General features: G+C 50.4%; 1 protein-coding gene across 2 annotated transcripts in view; it reads right to left on the reverse strand.

The window, feature by feature from the left end:
- Positions 1 to 3,449, reverse strand: part of TBC1D10A (TBC1 domain family member 10A) — a 36,724-nt gene extending 33,275 nt beyond the window's left edge. The window contains exon 1 of one of the 2 annotated variants that reach the window (XM_012464995.2): positions 3,181 to 3,449. In XM_012464995.2, the coding sequence (XP_012320418.1) occupies positions 3,181 to 3,389 (209 nt within the window). In that variant the 5' untranslated portion in view covers positions 3,390 to 3,449. Of the gene's footprint in view, positions 1 to 2,483; positions 2,575 to 3,180 lie in introns of those variants that run through there. The other variant, XM_012464997.2, reaches the window with a different exon arrangement.
- Between the last annotated feature and the right edge of the window lie 7,132 nt (positions 3,450 to 10,581).

The raw sequence follows: 10,581 nt of genomic DNA on the forward strand, positions 1-10,581 counted from the left end.
TGATGTCCTGCAGGGGCCAAAGGCTATATTTATGAATGGTGAAGGCAGTGGAAACTATACTGACCTGGGAGTCAGAAAACCTAAGTTCAGGTCCTAGTTCTGCCACTAATATGCTGTGATCTTAAGCAAGTTATTCTTCTCTCTAGGCCTCAGTTTCCTCATCTGTAAACATAATGGCTAAGCTGGTCAATCTATTAAGATCCCTTATAGGCTGGGCATGGTGGCTCACGCCTATAAACCTAGCACTTTGGGAGGCCAAGGTAGGTGGATTGCCTGAGGTCAGGAGTTCAAGACCAGCCTGGCCAATGAAATCCCATCTCCACTAAAAATTCAAAAAATTAGCTGGGCATGGTGTCGGGTGCCTGTAATCCCAGCTACTCAGGAGGCTGACAGAAAATCTCTTGAACCCGGGAGGCAGAGGTTGCAGTGAGCCAAGATCACACCACTGCACTCCAGCCTGGGTGATGAGAAACTCCATCTCAAAAAAAAAAAAAAAATCCTTTACAGTGCAGTCTATGGTTTTTTGATCTACTCATGCCATGTAGCTAATAGTCACCTGAGTGAGGTAGCCTATGACCTGCTTTCTTCCCCCTAGGCCTGGCAACTTCCACAATCAAACTGTCTTGAGACAACCTTTGGCCCAGGGTAGCTGAAACGGACTTTTAATCTGGAGTCAGAGTCCCCACCAATCTCCACAGTACCAATGAGTGCTAACGGTTCACTTCTCTAGCATAGAACATGGACTCCTAGCCTTCAACCACGAGACTGGGTTCAGGGCGGTCACCCTGAAACTTCTCATAACTTCCCCTCTATGGTCTTGGGCAGGGACTTACTCTTGGCTTTTTTGAAACCACAATATAAACTAAGTAGGGAACTTTGAAGCTTTCAGAAACCAGAGATTTTGGGTTGACTGATAGGCTCCAGAAAGTGAGGGAAGGAGGAGAGAGGAGTGGACCTGGGATCCTACCTCAGTCCCACACCTACAGACAGCAGTGATATAGAGGGTGTCTGCAGAGCCACACCCCGCGTTTGTGGTTGTGGGGTGGGGAAGACAGACGTCTGGCTGCCTGGATGGTGACTACAGCCAAAGGGAGGTGCTTCCACTGGAGCCTCACTCTGCCCACAAATACCAGAGATATGCCCTCATTTTTCTCTTCATTTCTCAGACCCTTAGAAGGAAAGAAAGAAAACTAACATTTTCTGGGCCACTATTTGTGTCAAGCGCTGTGCTAGGCACTTTCACATATCTGATCTCACTTAACCCCCAAAGTAATGTTGGGAAGTGGGAGTTACTGTTGCCCTTAACAGTGAGTAAACAGGCTCAGGGATTCAGGATCTTGCCCAAGGTCACAAAGCTAGTAAGTGTAATTCCTAAGTCTGGCTTTTTCCTAATATATCAATTTGCTCTTCACCCCAAGATCTGGTTGACTGCCTGAGAAACATGTAGTAGGAATTCTCATGCCCTAGCATTCTCCAACAAATCTGAGCTCTTCCATCCAAGGTCCCATAAATGCAACTGGGAACTCCTTTCCCAGATCTCAAGACCACACCTCTCCCTGGGCCCTAATCCCTGGTGACTGCTCCTCAATTCAAAACACTCCAGGTCCCCACTAAGTTCTCACAAGCGAATCCTTGGGGAACTGTGACAAAGCATCAGTCAGGGTGATGTTCAGAATGAGGGGCGCTCTCTCTCTGAGGCCTGGACTAAGCTTAGCCTGCTATGAGCCAGTAGGGAGGTACTGGAGGAGACAGATCCAGTGGGTAACAGGGAACTCCCCTGAGGGGAGGGGCCTGGATTTCTCCGAGGGAGAAAGAGTCCAGGTGAATAAGAGGCTCTGTGGCTGGGGAAAATCCCGGAAGTGATTGGTGTTCTTAGACAGTGAAAGCACTTCCATAAGTCATGAGAGAGTCTGGGGTGACCTTGGACAATCTCAAATGGTCAGAAAAGGGGAGAAGGATATCCTCTGGAGTAGGGTCATGGCAGGGTCCCACAAGCTCCTACTGGTGACTGGGATGGAAAGCACACATCAGGAGGGAGCCTTGTCAGTTCTGTACATGACAGTGATCTCAAGTGACAGGATAGCTGGGATGGGAGTGGGGTATGGAGTCCATTTTTCCTGAGGGGCCCGCCATCCCGTACACTTTATCTCTGAGGCCTGGGCTCGGGGGGTCCTGTGGGGCAATGTGTGGCCCAGCATGGAGGTAAGGTGCTGTTCCACTGCCCCACATTTCTCTCTCTGCCAGCTGCGTGCCTGGGTGCTCTCGGGATAGGGCATCTGGGGGTGCTATATGAGCAGGGACCCTGTTGTCTCCCTGCCTGCCCCCCTCCCATGCCCAAGATCTCCCTTTGGGAGGAGGCGCATGTCCCCAGGACATGCACAGAGCCCACCGACTGGCTCCTGTGGCTGCTGGAGCTGACGGTCTGTCCTGATAGTGGGGTGCTGTCGCCCAGTAGGTGCTGGGAAGGGGGAGTACCTGCCCACCTGTTGCCAGTGCCAGTGGAGGAAGCTGTGTATGAGGGGGTAGGGGCCATTCTCTGACCCTTCCATGAGGAGAAGAGACTGTCTGTCCCAGGATGGGGCTGTGTGGGAGGGAAGTGACCAGTGTCAGTTCATCCAGAGGTCTGTGTGCCTCGAGGAAAGGGTCAGTCTGTCCTGGGACGGGGTGGGGGCAGGGCAGTCAGTCCTGAAGTCGGTCTGAGGTCTCTTGGTGTGGGGCAGTGGGGTGGGGAGACAAGAGCGTTTGTGGGAGGGAAAGGGATGGAGAATACGTGTCTAGGGACGGGGGTGGCGGGGGCAGCCATCTGGGAGCCTGTCGGGATGGCAGAGACAATCATCCCTAAGGCCTTTGTGGCAGGGGTGGGTTTGGGGCAGTGTCTGTCGTTCTGTCCCACGGCTGGGAGGAGGGCACTGACCCTTCTGGGGGCGGGTCAGTCTGTCTGGAGGGTGGAGGTGGCGGGGTGGAGGTGTGGGCCCGTCCGCCCCTGGGTCGGAAGTAGGACGGCGAAGGGGGCGGGTCTGGGAAGGCAGGGGTGGTGGGGGTGGGGCAGAGGAGGGAAGGGGGATTGGTGGTCCCTGCTTGGGAGGGAGACGTGTCGGCGAGTTCTGAGGGCGTCTCCTTCAGCGTCGACGCCCCCCTTCGTGGGTACCGCGCTTGGTCCCGACCCCCGGCGCTACTCACGCGCCCTCGGCGCCCTGCGAGCCCACGATGAAGCCGAACTTGTCGATGCGGCGCTCAGCGAAGCCGTTGGCCTCGGAGTCGGACCCGAGAGAGCTGAGTTCATCGGTGGTTGCGGCGTCAGGACCCTGGGCCAGGCTCTCCCGGGTTCCCGACAGGCTTTCTCCAGCCGCGGGCGCGCGCGGCCCATTCTCTCCGTTGCTCTTCGCCATCCCGGCCGCGCCCGCCGCCTGAGCCCCAGCGGCCACCTCAGCCACCCGGCCGCCACCGACGCCCCGCCCACGCGCGGAGCCTATTGGCTGCCGCAAGGACGGGGGCGGGGCTCAAGGCCCACCCGGGAGCTCTCCCCCCACGCCCAATGGGCGCCGCAGACCCCGGGCCCCGCCCACCTTTTCCCGGCGGGCGCCGACAGGCCCGACGTGAGGGGGCGGGGCAGCCGTCACCACAGCCCTCCCCGCCCTCCTCCGGGCTGCCAATCACAAGAACTCACCTGGACGAGCTCGGGCCTTTCCGGGTTGGCCCAAAGCCGGGCCCGTCACCTACTGCAGAGCGTGAGCCGGAGGCCCAGGGCTTCCTCCATAGATTCCTCATCTGCCTCCTGAGCACCGCTCCTCGCGAGACCCCACGGACGTGGGTGGGGATTTTCGCTCATTCATTTATGAGGAACTTTGAGGAGACCCAGATGAGTTCAGGGACGCAGAGAGGCTTAAAGGCCCAGCCTGAGCCAGAAGTTTGGCAGTCCCATCGCACTCACTGCTTCTAGGGACTTAAATTATCTCGTGAGACCTAATCATTAATAATAATCAGCGTTTACTGAGCCACGCACTGCCCGAAGCTCTACCTACTTTCTCCTGGAATCTTTTTCCCAGCAGTTCTATGGAACATAATTAACATACCATAAATTCACGTTTAAAGTGTACAGTGATCTTTAGCATATTTCCGGAGTTGTGCAACCATCACAATACTCTAATTTTAGAACATTTTCATCACCCCCTAGAAGAAACTCCTACCAATTAGCAGTCACTCTGCATCCTTGTTCCCCCACTGGCAATCACTAATCTGCTTTCTGTTTCTATAGATTTGCCTCTTCCGGATATTTCATATAAATGGAATTATACAATATATGGCCTTTTATGTCTGGACTCTGTTCTCTTTGTCATCTTCAAGGTTCATCCACAGTGTAGCATGTATCAGTGCTTCTAGGTTCATATCTGCCCCAGATATGTCTGGTTCCTCCCCTCCCGTTCCTGGGATAGGCCCACACGGCCATGAAAGACCCATACTGCCCCTCCTGGGAGCTAGGACTAGACCAGATTTTGCTTATCCATTCATCAGTGATGTTCATTCACGTGTTTCCAGTTTTTAGCCATTATGAATAATGCTGCTCTGACCATTCAGGTACAAGCTTTTGTGTGGGCCTGTGTTATTTCTCTTGGATAGATGTGGAGGAGTGGAATTTCTGGGTCATATGGTAACTGTTTAACCTTTTGAGGAACTGGCAAATTGTTTTCCAAATTTGTTGCAACGTGTCTTGTGATCTCTTTAGCAATGAGGTATATACCATTGTTAGTCCCATTTTACAGTTAAGGAGACTGAAGGTAGTCAGTTGCCTAAGGTCCCAGAATTGGCTGTAAATAGAGCCAGGATTTGAACTTAGTTCTTACCAACTGCTTTTATCTGCAGGGATGGGCCAATTTTATCTCTATGGGCTTAGCCCCCAGCAGCTGACTTCTGACCCCCGAGATTGTCAACTCTTGGATCTGTAATATAATGATAGCTCCTCACTTATGTCTAGTACTTTATAGTTTACAAGTCACAGTATATTGTCATCTGATACTCCCTGCAGACCTGTGGGAGAGACAGCCTAGAGAGGGGAAGGGACCAGAAGACTCAGGCCTGGCTGCAGGGCCTCAGACAGACTGCTCAGGGCCCCAAGGCGAGCCCCAAGAGGGGGTCTTGACCCTTGAGTTATTTCACCTTGACACCACGTGGCCCAGACATTCTTGATGACTTCATTGTGCAATCCTCACATTCCATGGGTTTCTGGCTTTCTGTAAACAAAGCAGGAGCAAATATGGGAGTGGGCATAGGCTATTTTGGTCTTAAACCCTCAGTTGGGGAGGATGTTCCTTCTCTTCAGTGACTCCAGACACAGTGGTGGGCTCCAATCCCAGCTCCCAGGAGGGGCAATATGGGTCCTTCATGGCAGTGTGGGTCTATCCCAGGAAAGGGAGGGGGAGGAGCCAGACATACCTGGGGCAGATGTGAATCCTCAAGTACAGCAAAGTATCCAAGACCCTTTGACTTCATAATTCTATTCCTAGGGTCATATCCCAAACATGTTCTTACTCAGCTCTGTGAGAGCACAAATATAGAGATGTTCACCCCAGGGATATTTGGGGAGGGGGCAGATTAGAGACCCTGAGTGTTCATCTTTAGGAGATTGTATAGATGTTACTCCACTGACGCTCCAGCTTCTAATTTTCTTTAATCAAATTACCAGGATTTGAATTTCAGCGACTGAGGTGGCCGCTGGAGCTCAGGCAGCAGGCAAGGCTGGGAGGCCCAACGCAAGGGGGCAGGGCCGCTGTCACCACAGCCCTCCCCACCCTCCTCTGGGCTGCCAATCACAAGAACGCACCTGGACAAGCTCCCGCCTTTCCAGGTTGGCCCCAAGCGGAGCCTGTCACCTACTGCAGAGTTGATGATGCCAAGTGGCCCAGACATTCTTGAGCAAATTACTTCTCTCTGAGCCCATTTTCTCACCTATAAATTGGAAATCGCCGGGCGCGGTGGCTCACGCCTATAATTCCAGCACTTTGGGAGGCCGAGGTGGGTGGATCACAAGGTCAAGAGATCGAGACCATCCTGGTCAACATGGTGAAACCCCGTCTCTACTAAAAAAAAAATACAAAAAATTAGCTGGGCACGGTGGCGCGTGCCTGTAATCCCAGATACTCAGGAGGCTGAGGCAGGAGAATTGCCTGAACCCAGGAGGCGGAGGTTGTGGTGAGCCGAGATTGCGCCATTGCACTCCAGCCTGGGTAACAAGAGCGAAACTCCGTCTCAAATAAATAAATAAATAAATAAATAAATTGGAAATCCTGAAAAAATACTTCCTTGGAAGAGTTGTTCTGAGACTTTACTGTAACAGTATGTGCTAAGCACGTGGCACATGGAGAAGTCCAGTAAGTAATGGCCAGAAGCCAGGCACAGTGGCTGATGCCTGTAATCCCAGCACTTTGGGAGGCTGAGGTAGGTGGATCACTTGAGATCACGAGTTCAAGACCAACCTGGTCAACATGGTGAAATCCTGTCTCTACTAAAAATACAAAAATTAGCTGGGCATGGTGACAGGAGCCTGTAGTCACAGCTACTCGGGAGGGTGAGGCAGAATAGCTTGAACCTGGGAGGCAGAGGTTGCAGTGAGCTGAGATTGCACCACTGCACTTCAGCCTGGACGACAGAGCAAGACTCCATTAGAAAGAAAGAAAGAGAGAGAGGGGAAGGAAGGAAGGAAGGAAGGAAGGAAGAAGGAAGGAAGGAAGGCCGGCCAGCCAGAGTGGTGGCATTTGAAGTTTGCAAAAACACTTGCAAATTCATTATTATTTTGAGTGTTCCCCATTACAGCCTGTGGCTACAGCAGGGGATTTTGCCCAATTTAATCTATGGCACATAGCTTGGGAGACTTCACTTTGTGGCTGTGCCCCTCAACAATTGGGTATCCTTGTGCAAAATTGCTAACTTTTGTTTTTTGTTTTTTTTTTTGAGACGGAGTTTCGCTCTTGTTACCCAGGCTGGAGTGCAATGGTGCGATCTCGGCTCACCGCAACCTCCGTGTCCTGGGTTCAAGCAATTCTCCTGCCTCAGCCTCCTGAGTAGCTGGGACTACAGGCATGCACCACCATGCCCAGCTAATTTTTGTATTTTTAGTAGAGACGGGGTTTCACCTTGTTGACCAGGATGGTCTCGATCTCTTGACCACGTGATCCACCCACCTCGGCCTCCCAAATGCTGGGATTATAGGCGTGAGCCACCGCGCCCGGCAACTTTTGTATGTTTTGTAAAGACTAGGTCTCACTGTGTGACGTAGGATGGTCTGGAACTCCTGGACTCAAGTGGTTCCCACCTTGGCTTCCCAAAGTGTTGGGATTACAGGCGTGAGCCTCCATGCATGGCCAAGCTCCAGAGCTCTTGATTTCACACACCTATAACGAGCCAGACATTGGTGCAGGGGTGTCCAATCTTTCGGCTTCCCTGGGCCACACTGGAAGAATTGTCTTGGGCCACACATAAAATACACTAATGATATAGCTGATGAGTTTTTAAAAATTGCAAAAAGAAAATCTCATAATGTTTTAAGAAAGTTTGTGAATTTGTGTTGGGGCACATGCAAAGCCATCCTGGGCCATGGGTGGGTTGGACAAGCTTGCTCTAGTGATTGAGAGAGATGGAGTCCTGGCCCAATAGAGTTTACGGTCCAGTGGAGGAGGAACAACACGAACAAGTATAGAACATTTGTCAGGCAGTGAGGATAAGAAAATAAAGCCAGGTAAGGTATGGAGAATGCTGGAGTAGGTGTTGGGGAGGTGGTGGGGGCCGAAAATGAGGGACCTCCTCTGCAGGGCTGAGAATAGTATACAAGAAGCATGGCTGCAGATGCTAAGTTTCCCCTTGAAGAAGAAGCAGGCTGTGTTGTTAGATTGAAGTGAGAAAGCAGGGGGAGCAGTGAGCCAATGAATAAATGATCAAAAAGGATGCCTGCAGAATCACATGGTTCACTGGAACACAGAATTTAAGAGGGCTTAGGCAATGCTGTGGAACATCCTGGTGAACTGGCTGTTGTAGACATTCTTTCGAAGATAGAATGCGTTGATATCCCAGAGTCTCATCTTGCTTGGGTCATTCCCAACAGCTGGGCTCGAGGAGCTCACATAGGCCCCTCTCCTGAATCCTGGAATGTGTAGTTGGCATGTGCTCAGGAAACCTGTGAGCACTGGCCATGAGCAAAAGTCCAAATGCCTTATTTATTTATTTAGGAGATGGAGTCTTGTTCTGTTGCCCAGGCTGGAGTGCAGTGGCACGATCTTGGCTCACTGCAACCTCTGCCTCCTAGCTTCAAACAATTCTCTTGCCTCAACCTCTTGAGTAGCTGGGACTACAGGCGTGCACCACTGTGCCCAGCTAATTTTCATATTTTTAGTAGAGACGGGGTTTCACCATGTTGGCCAGGCTGGTCTCGAACCCCTGACCTCATATGATCCACTCATCTCAGCCTCCCAAAGTGCTGGGATCACAGGTGTGAGCCACTGCACCCGGCCTCAGATGCCGTATCTTTAATTCAGAATAGACTGCAGGGTTGAGGCTCAAAAGGTAGACGGCTGGTGCCCAGAAGCTTATGAAGCACAAGGAAACTATAAAGTTTATTTATCACAACATGGATAACAGGAATCTTTTATTAATATTCCAAGTAGCAGAAAACATCACTCAAATAGGCTTAAGCGAAACCTGAACTTAGTGCGCTCCATAGCGTAAAACAATTCGTCAATGTCGTAAGTTTTAGGAGCAGTTTGATCTAGAGGTTGTAGCACCAGCACCATGGGCTCATGTTGCTTTTTCCCTCCTTTTTTCTTTGTCCTCCTTCAGCTGGACAGTAAATAGTTGCCAGGAGCGGTGGCAAGAACAGCTGGCTGCTTCATCCTCAAGTGAGTGCCCTTTATGGTACCAGCTCCAGGCCTTACACATCCACACAAGTCTTCTGTTAGATTCTGTTCAAAGGTGAGGAGGCTGCATTCCTTCGTGGGTCAACCATTTATACATCGCAGTATACTTTTTTTTTTTTCTGAGACACAGTCTTGCTCTGTCACCCAGGCTGGAGGGCAGTGGCGCAATCTTGGCTCACCACAACCTCTGCCTCCCAAGATCAAGTGATTCTCTTGCTTCAGCCTCCCATGTAGCTTGGACTACAGGCATACGCCACCAGGCCTGGTTGATTTTTGTATCTTTAGTAGAGACAGGGTTGGGTTTCATCATGTTGGCCAGGCTGGTCTCAAACTCTTGACCTCAGGTACATCCCATTATACATTTATGTATCACATGCATACCCCTGATCTAATCAACAGGAGCAGTTCAGGGAGAGGGAACGCTGATGGGCTTAATGGAATTTTCAGCTTAAGGCAGCAGTAGTAACAGTATTCTCTGTAATGATCTATTTTATTTAAAAAAAAACTTTTTTAGAGATGAGGTCTCACCATGTTGTCTAGGCAGACTTTGAACTCCCTGGCTCAAGCAATCCTCTTACCTCAGCCTCCCAAGCAGCTAGAACTACAGGTGTGCCACTGTGCCTAGAAGGAGTTTATCTTGTTCTGCTTCATGGATCGTGGCACCCAGGGGTACCTAGAATTGTTGACTTACACGCTGGGAGCAGCGAGCAGGGCTTGGTGTCAGAGCATTCACCAGGCGGAATGCTCTTTTATATAACAATGCAATTTTTTTTTCTTTTGATACGGAGTTTCGTTCTCGTTGCCCAGGCTAAAGCGCAATGGCGTAATCTCGGCTCACTGCAACCTCCACCTCCTGGGTTCAAGTGATTCTCCTGCCTCAGTCTCCTGAGTAGCTGGGATTATAGGCATGCAACATCACGCCTGACTAATTTTGTTATTTTTAGTAGAGATGGGGTTTCTCCATGTTGGTCAGGCTGGTCTCAAACTCCTGACCTCAGGTGAGCCAGCTGTCTTGGCCTCCCAAAGTGCTGGGATTACAGGCATAAGCCACCGCGCCAGGCCTCTAATGCAGAATTAAAAAAAATGTAACAATGCAGAATCCTACAATGAAGAATTTTAAAAATTTGGGAGGCTGAGGTGGGTGGATCACAAGGTCAGGAGTTCAAGACCAGCCTGGCCAGTATGGTGAAACCCCATCTCTACTAAAAATACAAAAATTAGCTGGGCGTGGTGATGTGCGCCTGTAGTCCCAGCTACTTGGGAGGCTGAGGCAGAAGAATCGCTTGAACCCAGGGGATGGAGGTTGCAGTGAGCTGAGATTGCGCCACTGCACTCCAGCCTGGGCAACAGAGGGAGACTCTGACACACAAAAAAAGCAAACTTCTAAAAATCTTATATACTGGTACGTGTACCCATGAGTAGAGCTATATTATGCTTTCTTGTCTGATTTTTTAATGACAGGGATAAATGAAATACAACATAATTGCTAATAGTACAACACATATTTCCATCCAAGTACATATCCTAACATAACCCAATGTAAGCATTTAATATATTCTCTAATACAATATATTAATATTAAAGTGAAATGGTTCTGATTATTAGTGGCCTCCTCCAAGAGTACGTGACAAGTACTTAAGTAGTGGGTAGAATTGAAAGTGAAATTATTTAATTTCTACAA

The sequence above is a fragment of the Aotus nancymaae genome, unplaced genomic scaffold, assembly GCF_030222135.1.
Source record: "Aotus nancymaae isolate 86718 unplaced genomic scaffold, 86718_ANA_hifiasm-v0.15.2.pri h1tg000076l, whole genome shotgun sequence".
Classification (NCBI taxonomy): domain Eukaryota; kingdom Metazoa; phylum Chordata; class Mammalia; order Primates; family Aotidae; genus Aotus; species Aotus nancymaae.